Source organism: Lineus longissimus, chromosome 4 (assembly GCF_910592395.1).
Source record: "Lineus longissimus chromosome 4, tnLinLong1.2, whole genome shotgun sequence".
Taxonomy (NCBI): domain Eukaryota; kingdom Metazoa; phylum Nemertea; class Pilidiophora; order Heteronemertea; family Lineidae; genus Lineus; species Lineus longissimus.
Window position 1 is genome coordinate 8,224,245 of NC_088311.1, and position 20,229 is coordinate 8,244,473.

General features: G+C 40.6%; 2 protein-coding genes across 3 annotated transcripts in view; one reads left to right on the forward strand and one right to left on the reverse strand.

Annotated features, from left to right (window-relative positions):
• Positions 1 to 15,316, forward strand: part of LOC135486154 (uncharacterized) — a 127,449-nt gene extending 112,133 nt beyond the window's left edge. Inside the window, exons 1-3 of one of the 2 annotated variants that reach the window (XR_010446670.1) lie at positions 13,864 to 13,894; positions 14,733 to 14,798; positions 15,204 to 15,316. The gene's annotated coding sequence lies outside the window, so the exon portion shown is untranslated. Of the gene's footprint in view, positions 1 to 13,863; positions 13,895 to 14,732; positions 14,799 to 15,203 lie in introns of those variants that run through there. The other variant, XR_010446668.1, reaches the window with a different exon arrangement.
• Positions 1 to 20,229, reverse strand: part of LOC135486153 (QRFP-like peptide receptor) — a 55,502-nt gene that overhangs the window by 1,204 nt on the left and 34,069 nt on the right. The window contains exons 4-5 of the mRNA XM_064768718.1: positions 758 to 972; positions 45 to 165 (exon numbers count right to left, since the gene is read on the reverse strand). Coding sequence (XP_064624788.1) covers positions 45 to 165; positions 758 to 972 — 336 coding nt within the window. The remainder of the gene's footprint in view (positions 1 to 44; positions 166 to 757; positions 973 to 20,229) is intronic.

Below are 20,229 nucleotides of genomic sequence, written 5' to 3' on the forward strand. Positions count from 1 at the left end.
ACAGGTCGATTTTCCAGGTGACTATATTTTGAATGTATCCGTACCTGCTTTCGCGTCCTGTCATCATCCGTACTTTTGTTCCTCTTCAACATTGGTTTCGCTGTTGTTTGATTGTTAGATGACGCATTGGTGACGAAAGCTGGCTCTCGGTCATTCGCCGTTCCGCTGAAAAGAGGAAACAGAGCAAATACATTAGACTGCTCATGTTCTCCGCTGAAGCATGCAAACCTGCGCACTACCAACACTTCTTCTTCTTCTTCTTCTGCGTTCAGCCTGCCTGCAGCTACCAAGACTCAAATGCTACGGTTGTCGGACTCAGTTTTCTTCAGTTTCTTTTCCAGCGGTCTTTGTTGCAAACTATGATACTTTCCTTCGATGACCTCTTCTACGAACTGGCGCCATATTTTTCTTGACAGAGTCCTGGAAAACGCTGTCTTGTCAAGCCGATGAGAGTTACTTTTTCTCTCCAGACGCAGTAGTGGTCTTGCCACGTCCATTATCCTATAACCAGCATGAATGGGGTGACGCAATCGACTCCCCCGGGAGTCTAATGATAGTGCACCTTGGCAATTACAGTGATGGCTTATTTGACTTCAACTCAATCACTTGTAAATTTGCTAGCGAGTCCACTGAACTCCAAGAAGTCAAGGTTTTTGACAAAACGGGGTTTTTCGGCCAATACAAATGATACATCACTTCGAGGTTTTTCAGGGTTTTCAGAATCTCTCTTAAACCTTTGTCGGTGATTCTAACTTACTTTGTCATCGAGATCCTCTTGGTCGTGACGATCCACAGTTCTCTACAGATGCTAGCGTACGCCATGGACATGATACAGAGAGGAATAATAAAGACCAGAAGTAACATGTAGACTTCGTAAAGTTTTGATAAAATACAGCTCTCCCATTCCTTGACACACCAATATAACTTGAGGTCCTCTAGGAGTGGGTTATTTTCACCAACTGGTCTGTGATGCTGGAACGATAAAACAGGCAAAAAAATGTATGTTTTGACGATGTTAAGTTCATTGGACGTACATGTTTGCTTAGTACAACAAGATACAGCAGCTTTCTTTCCCCCCGTTCTCGTCCATTTTAAGTTATCAGGCTAAATCTCTCTGGCTGGTGATTTGTCATTACTTACGTTAAACCGCCAGACGTGCCCTTAAAGGCATAATTATGGTAAATAAACATGGTCGTCTTCATCCCTCTCTTGTATTATTGGATGAGATTAATGTTGGAATCAATGGTTTGATTATTAAGACTAAACCCTCTGGTGAACCAAAACTAAATTCTACGTTCCAAAACTTTCGAAACCACTGGCACTCGGCGAGGCTGGTGATCTGCCATGATTGATCATGTGATTTCAGGAGTAAACAGGGTCATTATCGGCGTTAATGTTGCTCTAAATCAGTGGTTAAGTTCATCAATCCTTAGACCAGTCGTCAAGAAGGCAACCAAAGTGTTGACCTCAACGAGTACCATAATGGCTTGGTTCGTCAATTTGCTAACACCTGAACACTGCGCGATGGTGGACCCGTGATAGCTCAGATAGTGTGATATTTTATACTACATGTAGCGGTGCAAACTGGTTAAGTACCTATGAAATATTTTTCTTTCGGCTGGCCAACGTATGTCTTCTCACAGTCACTCTGCTTTATCATATTCTGGATTGGCACCATCAAGAGGTTTGTCGTACCAAGGATGTAGAGCAAAAGCTACATGATGTCGCTGCAGAATTTATGATTGACCAGCGGTTTTCTTGCTAACCAATCCTAATTACTCTATCTGTTATCTCTATCAGTTACACGTACATAGTATCATAATAATGAAACTCTGTATCAGAAACTATGAATACAAAATAACTGTACGGTAATGGAACTTTTTTCTCAGCAAATAACGTAAACGGGAATTTCCGAATCAATCTTACTGTGCGGCGGCCATATCTCTATTGGGCCATTTCCTCCTAATAGAGCCTACACGACGACCAAGGTATTCCATCTTTCTTTGTTGTCTTAACTACTCCTAGTCGTGTCAGCATTGATGGAACACCCCACTGAAACTACGGTATTCCCCGCTCTATACTCTATTTACTGATAAGTTTTTCGCCCAATATTTTATCAGGATGAAGCGAATAATGGGAAACAGCAATCAAGCAATGAATATACATCTTGAAACATCTCATTCAGAGACTCCAAGACCTCATCGCCTCTACAATTTAACAACAGTATTTCGACAGTCTGTCATTCAACCCTAGATTCAACCAGAGTCTTTCAAATAATATTCAATTGAAAGTCACAAAATGCTAAAACATAACTCCCTTCCAGATTTTGAAAGAAATGTTATCCTACTTCATGTACTAATAAATATTCACTCACCTTTACGCAAGTACTAATGAAAAAGAGCACTCGAAAAGAATTAAAACGAAAGGCATATTGATATGCAGACGTCGACCCTTACTTTGACGCATACATGTGCCATAGCTGGCGCAAAGTAACTTGTTCAAATATCATAATTTGCCTCACAACGCAACCCATAAAAGTACAAGTACGACTTTAACTTGATATTATGGACTTCATCCGCAAGTCACGGAAGACGGATATAGATAGCCAAGTATATCATATCAGACAACATCAGGCTTCGTAAGGATAAGTGTATAAAGAAAATAATCCCCTCGTCGTATACTGTGCAACGTCTCGGTGACGTTTGATAAAAAATTCCGAGATATTGTTTTTCAATCTTTGACCACCTTTGATATGTTATAAATGAAAACCGGGAATGTTGCGAAAAAGGAATTCTAAAGGTTTTCTCTAGGATGTGTGTGTAGAGTGGGAAAGCCATGAAAAATCGTCCCTTTGTGCCTGCAAGCCTGGATTAGCGGATGAGAAGAAGACGCCTGGCGGTGTTTAGTTCATCTTTCGAAGATCAAGCCAAATGCTTTGACATGCGAGTAACTTTTGCATCAAGTTTTTCTCTTTTTCTGTAACAGATTTAATCAATGTAACTGTTACATGCTTATTTCTACGGTTCGCATAATATCCCCTCTTTTCCTTTCGCACTAGATAGATTGACAGCATCGTACAGTGGTTACACATCTCTTTTTTGCTAAAAAGGGGTTTCCCCGTCCACCGCTATCATACTTTTGTTTCAGTATGGAGTTTTGCCAGTTTTACCATCAAATCAGAAATGACTCTCAGTAAATGGAAAGAAAAAAGTCGTACATTACTGGGTTGTACATGTACCATGATCTCCGTCACCTTCTTGTATTTGGTCACGCGGACTCAAGTGTCAGCTGGAACAAGTTCAGGAAAGTCAACGGCATCCTGCCTTCGGCGACATTTAGGCCCTTCACTGGATTTATACATGTAGCATGGGAAACGAATTTAAGAAAGGACCATTCAGGTTAAACGACGTTAGCCACTCCTTCCCCCATATAAATCCAGATAATCCACATAAACCAACCTTTCTCTGAAGTGTTTCTCTTGATGTCAACAAATAATAGCAACAGATTGTGGTAATCCATTTTGATATTGTGCTTAGGTGGCGAGCACTCTTCCCTAAACCCATCACTTTTATGCCTCGACGCCAACAAGCTTCTCACAAAATAATCTCGAACGAGATATGGAGCTGCTGGCTTCAAATCACATTTGATCCTATTACAAGTCGTCATGAAGTCGTCAATCTTACTCAAAGATGCTCTAAGCGATGACTTACACTCCCACGACGAAGGTCTGCCCATGTGGACTCAACAAATTCATACTTATATCAATGGCACCATGCTTTTATTGAAACGTTTGGTCAAGTTTGACAACACCAATGGCCGTCCTTAGCACCTACATTTCAGAGCGCGCCCAGGAAAGCTGGTGGAAACTTTGTCATCAAAATGCCTGCGTATTTTCTTGACAATCTATTTATGAGAGACGACCTTCACAATGTTCACAATATCAAAACAAGTCTTGAAAAACTGGCTCGGTGCTGATGGAAGGTTCTTTACCTAATGAAGAAAATTTTTCCAATGATTTTGCAGAGATGCTTGGCCAATATCTTATTGTTTGTTGACCGACCTACCGCGAATGACCGAGGTCATTCAATTTGTTCATTATCCTGCGATAAGTTCATATTCCGTCCACCAATTGATTCCGTCCACTAATGGACCATGTCAATGACCCTAAATCAAATCATGGAAATCAAAATTCGTACAAAATTGCAATAGGGAACTCCCAAATGGAAAAGAGGATTTTACTCTTTCGAATCACGTTTTCAATCATCTGCTCAGAATTCAATTCTCTAAAATCTTGGTTCATCTTCTCTATCTAAAAAAAAAATAATTCCGCGTAAAGCAACTGCCTTCAGGAAAAATGAATGGCCTTTTTTAGAAGCACAAGAGAATTTGCCGGTTCGGATGTAACATTTGGAACCAACCCATTACACGGCATGAACTAATTTCGTCAAGATGGCAAAAATCTCAGGTGGCATTGGCATCTACACCGGAAATCAGGGCAATCATCCCGCATCCAGCCATGACTGGGCGGTCATTCTCCACAGATGGCTGAGAGCATGATGAGTGGGTCTGGGAATGGCCTCTCAGTCAAATAATGTCGACCCGTTCAAAAGGATTATTGATATGACCCGGGGCGGCTTACCGTATCCTCCGGGGCGTTATCATAATGTATGCATTGCGTTTAGAGTCCCTCCGGTGCTGGTTTCGGTCCTTGTCAAATGTCACAGGTCAATGGCGAAACTTGTTTTGACTCATGAAAAGGGGTGATATGGAAAATTATTTCCGCGGTTTTCCTTCTCCAGTGTGGTGATTCAAATTGATATAGCTAACCAGTTACCGGCCGCAGAAGACTCGCCGGAATCTTTTCTGTCAAGTGAAATCTCAATTTCACTTGACAGAATGAAGTGCCTTTCCATTTCCTCCGGCCCGTAACTGGTTGAATCCGCAAATACACTGCCGTACTCTTGAACTTTCAGTTATATCAGTCGAGATGTCTTGGGGTCTTCGGTGAGAAAAGGCATTCGATGGAAAACAGGCTACATTTGTAGATTATGTGAGTGGCCATTTTGGTATCAATCATTATTGTCACCAACGGAACGGACTGACCTCGCACTCACTGTAGGCAATATTGCTGAATGAACCTCATATGAAAAGAACCCCAAAACATACAAGGGTCTTCGAAATTCGACGCAGACGAGGATTCCGTTCTTGATATCAGTGCCACTGCATGCTTAAGTTCTAGCTTGTGTGGTGTTAAATCATAGCGTCTTATCAGTTTCATACTGAACTTCCAGCGGTATTGCCTCCATTGTCTCTGCCCATACGCGTGTTGTCTGTAAGCATTAGCAATGTCAACACATTGAGGGTCAAGATGTAACAGTTTGTGATGTTTGGCGTATTTTACGGACAAACCAGAATACAGAATTTAGTTACAGATACTTCTGAAGTACACATGATTATTTAGCTGTAATGTCTACTGACGTCACTCACTCGATCGCCAGAAAAGAAATTGCCAAGCTTTAGTCACATAAGGAGAGAAGTAACATTTTCATTCTAAGCACTATCTGAGTTCAGTTTATTGACGACACCAAGAGAGCTTCAGATGAATTTGACACGGCATTTTCATCAGCGGTGTCACACGAACCCCTATAGTGAGAAATTAATATTCATTATGAAATGTCAGTCTCGATTGCCCTGAGAGACTCGCACGTCGATGTGGCTCGTATGTTTTATAAAAAGCAACATTTTCTTTTCTTGCATTGGAAAGTCCCAAACTGCTTACGGGAAAAGGTTTTATCAAAATAATGATGACAAATAATTGTGATATAAAGTTTGATACGACATAAAAAACACCCTATTTCTCTTGAGCTGTTCGTATTTTTTGTTAGCAGACATCTTGAATTAACTTCTTCCTTTAATTGTCTACTTACGCAGCAGTTGCATGCCTCCATATTATTTAAAAAGTTTGAAAATACTTTGAAGTTGCTGACAGCGCCTCAATCAAGACTGCTCAAGATGACAAACGAGTGGTTTCATTAGACTAATTGTTAATTAGCCATGCACATCTTCCGTGATTAAGTTCTTTGGAATTTAATCTTAACGATATTTACTTGTAGGTTCTCACCGGCACCACAAGTGATCCTTTCTCTTCATATATAAGAAATATATCTTGAACTTGAAATAATGCCGGAGGCACGTTTTTTGACATATCAGTACTTTTTTCTCGTTTATCACATTATTCCACCCTTTTGATTAGCAAGGTTTTTAATAAACTAGAACAAGTGGAGCAAACAAAACAACGACTGTTTCAAGGATGGTTATTTCGCGTCTGCAGTGGCTCAATTAGCTGGGCAGACATCTTTATAGATCTTTTCTTCTTTATTGGTTTTTCCATATTCACTTGAGTACGGACCAAAAAAAATAAATGCTTATTGAATTATATTTTCCAGAAGGCGTTTTTGCGTGCTAAATAGCTAACTCACATAACCAGTGATTTTCAGTATACTCCGCCTCTCGATGTATTACGTAGGAGTAACAAAAACCTGATCTCAGGATGGTTAAATTGGGGCTGTTGATCTAACGACTCTGACCAGAGAAAGAGGTTGTCGCAAGCCAATGTCGACTTGGATGGTGACACGCTTGCCCCAGCATAGACACAAGGCACATGGAATCTCGGGTTTACCTCTCACTCGAAGGGCGAGAAATCAAGTCATTATCCTCAGCCTTGAACATGATAATACGCCTCATCATGAGCTTAACATCCAACTGTGTCTAGAAGCACCCGGCTCGTTTATCTACGCCACGGCGAAATTGCTTTCTGAAAATGCGACCAATTATCACCTCAAGTTTCCTTTAGATGAACACAAATCGTGCAATTCCTGTTGACTTCCTGCAAGGCGTAATTTTGACTAGCACGGTAAAAGAAGCTTCATTTTGTTGGATGATAATTCCAAATGAAATATTAACTGCATGTTAGCGTGGTGACACAGCGGAAGATCGTCGGACTCGTGATCGGATGGTCGTGGGCCCGAGCCTCGCCGGCCATTCTTACTCGGTAATTTCAACTGGCCTGTTTGGGGACAAATATATAACGCTTTGAGAGTATATTCATGTACTTTTCAACAGTATAAATCGTTAAACATGTGAAATAACTTACATTATGTTATATAATGTAGTTCGCACGGGTAAGCGAAATCGAAAAGGAACTCCGCTAGCAAATCTCGTTGAAACCAGCCCCCTATAATGATCTCTTGTGAGGGAACAATATCGAAATAATCACCCAGCTATAGATAGATGCGTCATGCTCGTATTCAAAGAGATCAACGAGCCCAAGCCTCTTGCAAGTGCAATGTCCTTTTGGTACTAATCATCTCTTTGAGAATTGTCAAACAAATGAGTAGATAAGCGAGGCTACTGATAAACCCCTTTGCATCTATAGCTGGGTGATTATTTCGATATTGTTCCCTAACATGTGATCACACGAGATTATTATAGGTAGTCAACGGATTCACTCCGGAAGACTTCTTAAGGAGGGGAGCATAAAGGAGATTAACTTGTGCTTCGTACCAGCAGTGTATTTCGTTTTTCAAGTACATGTACCACTGGTCACCTTGTTGACACACAGGCAGTGACCTTTTAGTCTGACCGGTCTCGGGTGCTTTCTCTTAAAGTTCGCATCTTCATCTGGACGCGGTCATCCGGTTGTAGTTTGAAACAAGTTTGTCTCGAAACAGCCCGGGACACTTTGTATGCAATATATGATGTCATGACTAATTATCAGGCCACTTAGTGCTTCTATATTGAATTTCTTAGTGTTTTATCATGGCGACAACGACAAAGAGATATTTCCCTATCTTTGTGGTGACTTGAGCCATTCCTTGCATAGTCGTCTCGTTGGTTACATTGACTAACATAATATCGTTTGTTGATTACGCCATCCATCTCAGGATGTCTCAATGAGGTTGAGAACGGCGAACATCAGAGTTTACATGATTGTACTTTCGCAAATAAATTCCGATAATGACCATCAGATCATCATATCGCAGTAAAAACCGTAACTTAATCTGCTTTTTTATGAGAATATCTCAACTTTTCGTCTTCAGATCATTACTTGATCAGTGGTCGCGTGCATCACCAGACATCACATCATGAAGTCGTAACGGCAAAGTGGATGGGGAGAGGAAAAAAAACACTCCCCGAGAAACATCCCCAATAACATCAATAATGCGTTTTGATAACTTTTAACTCGTTTTATTAAATACTAGTAAGTGCGTGGCGTTCACACGATATCCCAAATTTGTTTAGGGATTCCCTTACGTTAAAATTGCTTTGGTGGCAAGCCGTCACGTTTAAAGCTCAAATAACACAGCATTTTATAATCGCCTCATAAATACAAATTTTGATTTTTGAGAAACCGCGTAGACCTTTAATGGGGTACGCCGTTCGTGATTACTGGTAGTCCAGCTAGGAAAAAAGAGTTTTCACAATGCCGTGCTGCAGGTTATCATGCATGCCACTTTGCTGAAACTTGCTACATGTATACTACTTGTTTATCTGTCTCAAAACACAACGGTCATTTTGCAATTCATATTCAGTACGTGCTTAAACAACTGAAAATGTTCAAATTCAAATACAAATATCAAATTTTCACGAATGGCGTACGTGGGCCTTTAAATCAGTTGCAAACTTCATACGGAATGCAGTAATAACCGAAATGTCGCAGCCAATGAATAATTATTGTGCATGTTCGTAATTACAAATGTACTTAAAACCGTATCCATCTTAAACGAAAAAAAGACGGTTTCACTTGAAAACTTGCAATGGTACTCGAGGCGTCGGTATTCTATTACCATCATACTCTATACCGATGATGCGCAAATAAAAACATTGAAATTTGAAAATTATTCGATGTCTCGAATCTCGAACACACTTTTTTGTTTCTTGTTAAAACTGCAGAAGATATGCCTACTATAGTTAATTCATGGCATCAAATTTTACAACCGCGTATAATTGCTTCGCCATGTTCACGGAAGAAAGTAAAAGACCAAGCTTCTTCTAATGTTCCAGGCTTGCGGGCCGATCGAGCGGTGTCAACCTTATTAGTTAATTAGCAAAGCTGTGAAAGAAGATCCTTAATTAAACGTGAAGGAATGCGAAGAAGCCGCAAGGATTACGGTCATAGTATCACTATTTTCATTGCACCAATAATCAAGTCAGATTCTCAAAAGCGATTCTCGATAATGCATCTCGACAGTCTTTTTTTCAGAACTCCCTGGTGGAAAGGTGTCTTTTATCCTGGCTAAGAGTCAAGGCTTTTTTCTCCAGTGAAGATGCTTGGAAAATGTTACTGATGTACATGTATGAGGATTGGAAAATACTAAGACATCCTTAGTTATGTATACTCCTCTTCTTCACGATCAAATCTTAAAAAGTGTCACTTTGGTAACGAAATCTTAGTTATGCAAATGGATATCAACAAGAATTCATAAAGACTAGTCTTTATTTATTCTTGATATTATTAATATACCAGCTTATTGGCTACCAATCACTTACAAAAGCAGACGGTGATTTTGCAGATGAGTGCTATTCGACCGACAACAGAGGACGATTCCATCAAATTGAATCAATCAACTTAAGGGTCCCACAGAGACCCCTGGCACTGACCCCAGTGCTGTTTCCGGGCCAAACCGATAAACAAATCATAATACCGAGAATTGATATCTCATATAATATAAACATGTATCAATGATTAAGTTGCTTGAGGTGATCTGGTCACCGTTGAGTCAGTATATTCATGGAAATTTTGAGAGACCAAGGTTATGTCCGAACCGGCGGCTCATTCCGCACTGACAAATCAAATCAAAGATGGCGAAATGCGGGATGTTGCCAGATACAATCGGTGGCTACATGTATCATTAACTGAAAAAATGTTACCCCTGAACTTTGGATATGTACTACTAAACGGAATGTAGAAAGGTTCTGCCCATGTTATTGATTTGAGGTATCCTGCCCCAGGATCCTGCCCATCCCCTACAGCGAGTATCAGCTTATCAGAGAGAACATGAGACGAGACGACATCCTGAACGAGCGGACTCTGGCCTGAGATAAAATTGATCCCCGGAGCAATATTTCACACTTGGATAGGGTAACCCTTCCGAAATATTTATAGGAGCCTTATCAGGAAACAGAGACCGCCAGACAGCTGAACCATCTCAGATTATGCCCGGTCGTCAAGCATGTCAACGGGAATGTCGACTGTCTGTCACGGGCAACTAGTGCAATATCAAAAGTCAGACAAGAAGTTCTGGACACTTCGGTAGGAATAAATAACAAGTGAGGACCAGAAGTTGTTGATAACTCTTTGACCCATCAATGTCACATTTTTCGACATGACTTGCGACTTTTAGTATATGTAGTTGAGGCTTGATAAATATTCTTAGAGACAATAAATTAGGGCCCGGTAAGGTACTGTTTTGTCTCTTTACAGGAATACCTGATAAGAGTCGCTTTTGGTCATGATTGTGATGGCAATCACGATGAAAGTGATGATGATGGCTCTCCATATTTCAAATGAATCAGGCATTCAAGCAATCAATAGCCAAATTAAAGATTTATGATCATCATGACCCTCCATTTTATGTCAGATGGGGAAATGTATGATTGTAATAGCATACCTTAGCAGTTCTCAGATGTTGCTATACGTGGCATACATACATTCGTACACGAGACGGCTGGACTAAAGAATGAGGAAACTTCATACTCTATTCATGATGGCGCCGTTTGGTACTTTCAAATCATGGTGGACCCGACTGTCACTTCTAAAACTATTGAGGCAATCATGAAAACTGCTGAACTTCTCCTTTGATCTAATGGTATCTAAGCCCCTAATAGCTGTCTCAATGGCTGTCTAACGGTCATTTTAGGCTATCTAAGAGTGTAAAGACTGAGCTGGTCCAGTGATTGCCGGACTCCCTTGATTACCATTGAGACCAGAATTGGTTTTATCCCAGCGGAAAACGTGACTTGTTTTCGGTCAGTGATGGGCCGGAGCCGTGGGAAGATGTACCAGTCGTGGTCATGTCATGTATTATTGGTTGACGATTCTACTGGGAGACTTTATGATTGACATTCACTGCCGGTAAGTCGGCTCGGTTACAAAAAGATAATGACTTTGTAGCGTGTTGTACAATGACAATGTTAAGGTATAGCCTCTTCTATCGGAAATATCCGTACTCAAGTGTTGTGCTCGAAGTGACATCGACTTTCCTAACATGACGATTGGTAAATCTGAAAGCCATGGCTTTAACGTTCATTCGTATAAATTAATAAACAGCTCTTTTCCTTCGATATTTACACTGATTTGAAATTGTGCTGCAATTACTGATATTATCCTTTAAACCTCGATTCCTTGCATAAATCGATATACAGGCAATCTCTGTTAGTCGCTAACTCCCCTGGTGAGCAACACATTTGCAACTAATAAACGATATATTTCTATGTACAATAATAACAAAATTATCGCAATAATAGCCTTAAATTGATTGTTGAGTTGCAGCTTAGGTGGATCAAAGTGAAAAATTACGGTTTTAATATCCCTCTCTTTATCCTGAGGAAATAATATTCGCCTCTACTCCCCGGCCCCGGCCTGCACACAAACGCTTGTGTGCAGTGGCGGAGAAGCGAACAATAAGTCGAACCCCTGATTTCCTCAGGATGCTCTTTCTCAAAAGATCTCGCGAACTTCATAAATATAAAGTTGTTATTCAGCCCTTCCCTTCATCATATTGTACATCGATTTCTTGCCAATGAAACTGTGACACCAATGCCAACAAGACAAATGCAACACTTATGTTCACATTCTAATTTCAACAGTGACAAATTGATGTTCCCGAAGCAACTTGATGAAATGCATTAACAAACACCACTTAAATACAAATTCCGTCTCAAGAAGCAGCACTGAACGAAACAAACTGACTTATCGCATTTTAGCTCCATTCGCACAAATTGCCGAGTAGAATAATCGTTCCCCAATCATTGCGTGCCGCTATTATCAACTGAAATTATATTGTTTTTGCAATTTGACATAAAAAAACACGAAAGCGAAATCCATTTGATTCAGAAACAAGGAGCTCACATTACTCAAAAGCATAAGAGGCGATTACTCTAATATCCCGAGTGCCGGATGTAATAACTCGTCTGTTTTCTTAGTACCAAATAACCTTGAAAATCTCATCTTACATGTATATAACAGAATCGTAGTTTGCGTCTTTAGGCCGGAGAGGGACACTTGAGTATCTCAGAGAGAGATTCTGGGAAGAAAGCCAGTGTTGTGACGAATTAAGAAGATTTGAGCGCTGGTATTAAGAATATCAGCGAAGTGGTGATGTTTACGCTGATTAAAAAATCAAGTGATATTATCCCTTCTGTGATGGTGCTCAAAGTATTAAACAAACTTGATGACATGTACTTTTACTTAGATTATACAGTCGTTTTATCACAGATTTAAACGACCATCGACAGATATGCTGATACACCGTCTTTCTAAACCTCTACGTAACTGTCAATTCCTGTTACAGTCACAGGCATGCATTATTTATGAATCCGACAGCGTTTAGCATATCAAGACTCTATGTATAACTTCCTAAGTGATGTTCTTTCAGCCAGTTACATGAATCTGAGCAGCCATATGATGACAGGAACCACTCCAGAAAAACGGGCGCAGCTGTGAAAAAATGGGAGATATACTTTGGATATGGCGAAATAAAATATTTTGCACAAGCTTTTAAAATGTTATAATCTGATGTAGATTCTACTGTTGGGAATACCCGAGAAGGTGAATATTCTTCAAAATACCATCTTCAACAAATTCAAGTTCATGTACATTGTACTGATGTGAAATGACCTAGCTAAAGCATTTACAGTTGCCGAACTAGGGTCGAACATAGAATCTGCTGTGACGCTTTGATGTGTCCGATTTAGCAGTTGCGGTGATGGAAGCATCTCCGAGGTACAATCAGTCATCAGAATTGACGCATTCGATCTCCAAGGCCCATACCGTTATTAGAGCGTAAAGCAACATATATAGCCAACACAATGACCAATTTTGAGCATCGCTGCTCTCTGAAACAACATGTGGTGCATTGTTGCCAGGCTAACTTGTTTACTGACTACTGAAGTACTGGGAAGGTCGCCACGTAGAATAACAGGTTCCCAGACCAAAAAACAACCCATACATATGCACACATGTATTTCAAACTTTTCAATAACTCTTCACAGCGCTTCCCAAAACCCCTGTCAACGAAACTGTTTGTAAGGTTGGGATTTGACTTTTGGGGCTAGATGCTGCTTCCTTAATTGCTCTTGACGCAAGGGCCCAACGCGCCGCGTAGCGGCAAAAAAGCGAAGCTGGCAAAACATTTATAACGGGTCACCGTCACTTATTATTGGACTTATAGCGCATTTACGGGGTTGCAACTATTTTGCTTTATAGTGTCACCAGGAAAGAAAAGCATGCGACCTAACGCCGATCTATTTGTATAAAGTGATAATTGGAAGGTATATAGTAGGAAATATCAATAAAATAATCATTCCATGTCGTCTTTTGAGGGCATTTTTGATTGTAAAAAATATATGTGTACGTCACCGTAGTCTCTGCAATGATAATTTTATCAGAGCAGTCTCGCGCAAGTAGAATTTCTTTACCTACTAGTTCTTCACTTATTAGTCTCAACGTCTGGCGCAAAGCCAGACGTTTTCCATTACGATTTCACTACGATGTTTGACAAGAAGGAGCAGTGCGCGAGATATGCTAATGAGCAGACTTCCCTCGCTTGAGTTTCTGAAGAATGTTCCATATCGCGCTAAGCTCATCACTGCTGATTATGACAGGCGTGCAGCGGTAGGTATCTGCTCCCCAACTTCCACCCTAATACGGTACAATAAGTTACCATTTGATGAGAATGGGACAATGCCCTCACTGTGTATGGAGTCATAGGGATAAGAAGACATTATTCATTAGTGTTGGTACAAGTGATTTTGCCCAAAAAGCATGCGCATTCAAAAAACAAAATATGCAAGGTATCACGTACGTACATGACCATGACGACGTGCAGAAAGTGCACTGGCCAGTGCATACCCTATGGCTATGTATAGTAAACATGGTAAACATGAACAACATCATTTTTCATCGGCAGTTCATTTTACTCCGAGCTTTTCCTGAAACATATTGCCATGATGATTAGGCCTACCATGTACCATGACCAATAACGGCACTAGATCATGTAGATGTCAACAAGTTCACATGAACCGTATAATCCCGCATAGGCCTAATCCCGCATGGCGCATGTGGGGCATGCGTCTAAACCAACGGCCCAAAATCACTTGTTTTGGTCTATTTCACTTGTGTTTCCCCCGTCTCCCAGACCCAGTCCATAATACATTTACAGTTTACAATCCCCGATCATAGCCCAACAAAAGGTCATCGGTTGACTAAAGCCAAGGAACACAACTGTTCAATGGATTTATAGTTGAATGCGATCAAACTACGTCTTTTCAATCGTGGATTGTAAATTTAACCCCATGGGCCTAGGGAAGGCCCTATAACAATACTTTCGACACAGTTATTATCTCCGCTGCCTCCACCATGTTACACACAGTGCTCACTGCTGATTCTAAAATGCGCCACCTAGTCAATTGCACTATCGTCATCACCTCATCATACTTCATTGACATTACAGGCACACATTGACATAGACCACTGTTGCAATCAACGACACAGTCGCTATCCAAGTAGCATTATAGAGGTAATTATCATTATCATACCTCATTAGCATGTGAACCAATCGCGTCGCGTCCTTTGCGATCACGGCAAAGCCTCATGGAATAATGTCTTTCAACGTTGAATAATTTTTCATATTCCATGCCTACAACTTCAATTTCTTCATAATCCATGGCTAGAAGTTCAACACTAATATAATATCCAAGATAAAGTTACAAGAAGTAGTCAATAGGGGTCTCTCACCTCTCACTGTATGTCCACACTATTCACGCTTGTACGAGGAATACATTCAATGCTGAATCTAACAACACCCAGTGCCCTTACTCTGTATATTAGTCACTGGAAGATGGCCCATTTCACTCCTTGCTTCTACTTCACCTATAGTCTCATTGCAAACGCCTCAGTTCTATGATATCACATTCACTTTCAGCTGTCATGCAACGCAACAACTGTGCTATCTGCCATCGCACATCAACGAAGAAGTGCAGCCGCCCACATTCCACCTCACGTCTGTCCGACCAGCTGCAATCCTCGAGGACGCCCCACTGTACCAAGGTTTCACTACGATGTTTGACAAGAAGGAGCAGTGCGCGAGATAGGCTAATGAGCAGACTTCCCTCGCTTGAGTTTCGGAAGAATGTTCCATATCGCGCTAAGCTGACCACTGCTGACTATGACAGGCGTGCATTGGACTGGTACAGGTTGGAACTGAACATTGAATATGCTGGTGGTGACGCTTTCTGATGAGAAGTTGGTCGTGACTGATGCAGTATCCTTGGACTTGTCCACAGCATCGTTCAATCATTGCTCTCTGAGCTGCCTTGATTCTGCCTTGATTCTGTACCCAAATACTAAGACCAAATGCCTGTTGACTGTGCTTTAAGAGAGACTGGCGCCATGCCTAGAGATATGACTGACCCCTATTGGCAAATTTGTATGACTTTATCTTGCCTACCTAGCTGCTGCCTATAGTCTCCCTTTAACTGCGGAACACTTCAAAGTCGATAAAATGCCATGTTCCACCTTTTAATGTGTTCAGACTGCCATTTTCAAAATAATCAAGTCAGGACACTGCCTTCTAGTCTCATAATAAATTTTGCTTTCCTCAATATATAATAACATTTCTTCTTCTTCAATGCTTTCATCATTCCAAACTTCTCCTCCTCTGACTTTTACAGGGGTACAGTCATGGCAATCAAAACCCAAATACTGAGACCAAATGCCTGTTGACTGTGCTTTAAGAGAGACTGGCGCCATGCCTAGTCTCTCTTAAAGCACAGTCAACAGACACCAACCCCCTCAGACTCAGAAACCACAAACGCCCAACCCTTCCTGCTACCCTAATACTTCTGGGTATTTTTCAACCACAGCCAAGGCTAATCTAATATACTCCAAACCTAACCCTTGACATCACCTGGTTACACGAGGAACACCGCCATGGCTTTAAAACCTGGAACAATAGAATTTCAAGCTCACTCTCACAATCCATTCTATACAGTCACGTGACTTTATTGATACAGTTCGGAAGTCAACAGAAATATTAATTTCACAAATTGGTATCAACGGCGACATTAACTGTAGACCATTAGTAAATGGCAAGAGAATTAATAGAATCAGTGAATCGCCTTAGGGGATTTGTCATTGACTTATATCCTAATTTGACTCTTAGTGGCTGCTGTGTTTCATGGGAACGACATTGACATCCAGCAAGAAACCTTAACGATAGTTTTCCTGTGAGGCCTGCATGGAATCGTGACGAGAGAGGACCGATAAGATCGCTGTAATTTTATTTTGATTATAATCATAAAGTTGAAGGAAGATGCACAGTCATGATACTGGGATTAAAGCTTTAATTAGAGTGATGTCTGTCCTTTGACGATAACATGAAGAGTGGTTAGGCGATTACCTCAGAATCGCACCTTCACATCTCTACCGTCCTTGTAATGAATGGCTTTGAGATCGAAACCGATATTTACCGGAAATGTTCCCAAGGTCACCAAAAGCAAAGGAGCGTGTTGGCTAATGTATGAGGTTTGTCCGCATGTAGCCTCATAGTCCAGTTGTTCAAAACCAGTTGCATACTAACTTGAGGTTGCATGTTTAATGGAGTTTATGTGACTGAAAAGGTTGGATGACCAACAGATAAAGTATCAAATTCCAAGAAAGTCGCTTCACCTGTACAAGCTACGGCAGAGGGCCCTGGAGTATCCATGTAGTACATGGTATGTTAGCTTGTTGTGGTCGATGTTGGCTTCCTTTGCTTTGGGATGTCGTAATGAATACGTTCATACTCTTGAGGTGAAAATAAAGAATGCTATACGAAAACTTTTAACCATCTGTTGACTGAAGATGTACATTACAATAAATGCCAAGTTTTAGCTTGCTTGCATAATAACTGCACACTGATCCGGACATGTTTATCTATCTTTACCCACATGTATTATATGGAACAGAAAAAAGTAAACATTTCATTCCCTCCCATATTATCATATTCCCAGCTTCAAAAGTGTACTCACAATGGTTACCGAATCGCCATGGGCTCCTGGTTTAACCGGAATGCTCTTCGGACAGAACTCATGCACCTTAGCGTTGACGCGACTATAATCGTGATAAGACTTATAAATAAAGTGAGTAATTCCCCTGACGATATGACAATCGGAAATTAAGCGAGCTTAATGGGCGCGGGTATGCATGATGGAAAGTTGTGTCATATTTTGTCCATTCGCAAAAGACGATGGACAAGTTCGTCATACTGAAACTGATTATTAAGAAAAAAAGATGCCATCCGTTTGAGTCTTTCCAAGCAGACACGTAGACTGTCCGAGGCAAAAAATGAGTTCACCGGCTGCCAGACTGACTTGACATAACCTGAACGAGGACTCGAAGTTAGTGATATTACTTTATACGTCTCTTCCAATAAAGTCGCTCTTTGGATCTAGCAGAATTGTAAAGGGACCTGATTCTCTATGTTCTTAAATATTTATCAGGAGATATACTAGTATTCGAAATGCAGCATCTTTCGACAAAATTGAATAACCTTCAAAAGGTAATTCGTTTCATTCGAGACCTTTGACAGCAAAGGTTTACCCATTAAAAAACCAGTTCAAATTCTTCTGGAACTCTTATTGCAGGCGTTCTTAAAGATGAAAGGCTGTTCTGTTCATGAGAGAACGAATTAGCAAAAGCTTGTTCGTAGTATTGCTCTTGGCCCTTTCACGCCCTGGATGAGCAGTCGAAATAGATTGCTTTAATCGGAGTAAATGTACAGTAATTACATGTAACATGAAAAAACAGCTTCATTTCAGAAACTAATTTTGCGAATAGATCGTTTAAGCTTACCAGCCTACATTAGGACAAATGGTATAGCACCTGTTATGTGTCGTTGAGCATAAAATAGAAAGAGGGTCAATCAGTCTGATAACACAAAAATATGGATTCACCATGAAAGATTCTAACAAAATCGTCCTTTGACCGGTTTAAGAGAAAAACACAATTAGATGGTAAATAAGTGATCAGGACAGAGAGCACTTCGGCAGTCCCAAACCACGACGAAAGGACATGACCGAGCATGCCAAAATTGATACATCACCAACAAATAACTTATCGGCAATGTCGTTCTCGGTCGCAATAAAGAAAGGAAAGCTCCGTAAAAAATCATTTACGACCGGAACTATCACCTGATACGGGGATGAAATCGCTCAGGGTTTGAGGATGTCGCGTTTACGAAGCATCTGAGACGTTGAGGAGATGGCGATAAGGACTGCGGGCCGTCTCAAATCTTTGCGGTGGTATATGAGATCCCTGTCTAAGGTGCCACTGAGGTTTTGATTTACTTGCCTGAAGTTACATGTCTCGAGAGGACTGGCCTCTCTTACCAGAATTGCCAATACAATTAAATTAACACTGCAAGGTGTTTATGATTTGAGATGTCGAGAGAGATAGTCATTGTTATAACGCTTTCATCAAAACAGTTGTAACCTGAGGAACTGGAGAAAATGATTGGTCAGACTAGACGGTTGAAGAGTTGGCCTAAGTAAATGCAATCGACTGAATTGCAAACCCGGCCCAAAACATGACCAGGATCTGTTCATATGACTGGTCCATTGGGAGTTTCTACTAAACCAGGATTATACGATGAAATATCGCATATACCTTCACTGACACAAAAAGGTTTTATCTAATAAGGATTAAAGTGACACCCCTCCTCTCCCGATCAACTTCCTTGACCAGATGATGTAACCAAAACCAAAAATCTGCAATAGCAAGGGAGTAATAAAGAGTGAATTAGGGTCCATACCCGGATCTAAAATTTGATTAGCGCAAAATGAATATAAATATCTGACTAAAGCTAGTATTGCCAACGATATTTCGAACAGGTTATGAAGCCATAAAGTAAGGCTAATTCAATAAGTTGCAGGTAATTTGGCCAAATGTGTTCATATTTAGCTTGGTGACCAAAAACGAGAAGGCAGCAATATAAGCGCAGTCCATCCATCTTACAGGAACCGTTTCAGCAGAGAATCAGCAATAACCCGGTTGGCTTCAAGCAAGGTCTCGATTTAATGCGCCTTATATAGACGATCAGCCATACCCTGGGCATAGAGCAAGTAGCCCTGATTCTTTGTCGATCTTTACAAAAAGAGTTCATTTTTCTGAGTCGCCCTGCCCTGTAAGCGTCTGGACTTCAAAGGTATCGCTTTTCGCTTTACCTTAGAAATAATAGTTTCCCCTGATAATTTATTATTTCTTAACATAATTGGTCGCCTGGCTTCTGGTAGTCAAGCAGTTGGTATAATCAACCTTTTCTGGTACCTTCAAACTTGTCAACAATTAGAGTCATCGACCTGACTCCACGGTTAAGCTTGTTCATACCTGAATGGGTACTTTACCCTCTTACTCCGACAACCTTTTTAATAGTTAAGCAGTCTGATGGAAAATCAATGTTATTTGATCACTTCATCATCACCCAAGATTTCGTCACTGTCAAAATAAAACTCGATTCCGGTTAAGCAACCGATCGTTGCCCGGCATTTAAATTGAAGTTGGATTGTGTATTTTTCGTTTTCAGAGTTGTGTCTTGAATTATTTAGAGCCATTGCTAAATGTAATTTGGTAACTCATATAATTGGCTAAAACACTCAAAATTACCCTGGTAGGACAAAAAAATTGTATGCTTCAAGGGTAATACTAGAACGTTTCAAGTTAGCTTCATGTATAGTCACGAGCTGGACGGAATTAGTGAATTGCAGGCGATATGCAAACAAGATCTAAACCGCGCAGAGACAGCTTTCGAAACAGTGAATTGGCTGTGGAATATTCAGAATTGGTGAATATTTTAAAGCATCCTGACAATAATATTAGATTTTAAACTTCAAAGATATCGGCTGGGTTATTTTCGCACAGCGGCCCTAATCTTCTGAAGCCGATTCTGCAATGCCAACAAAAGCGAAATCGAC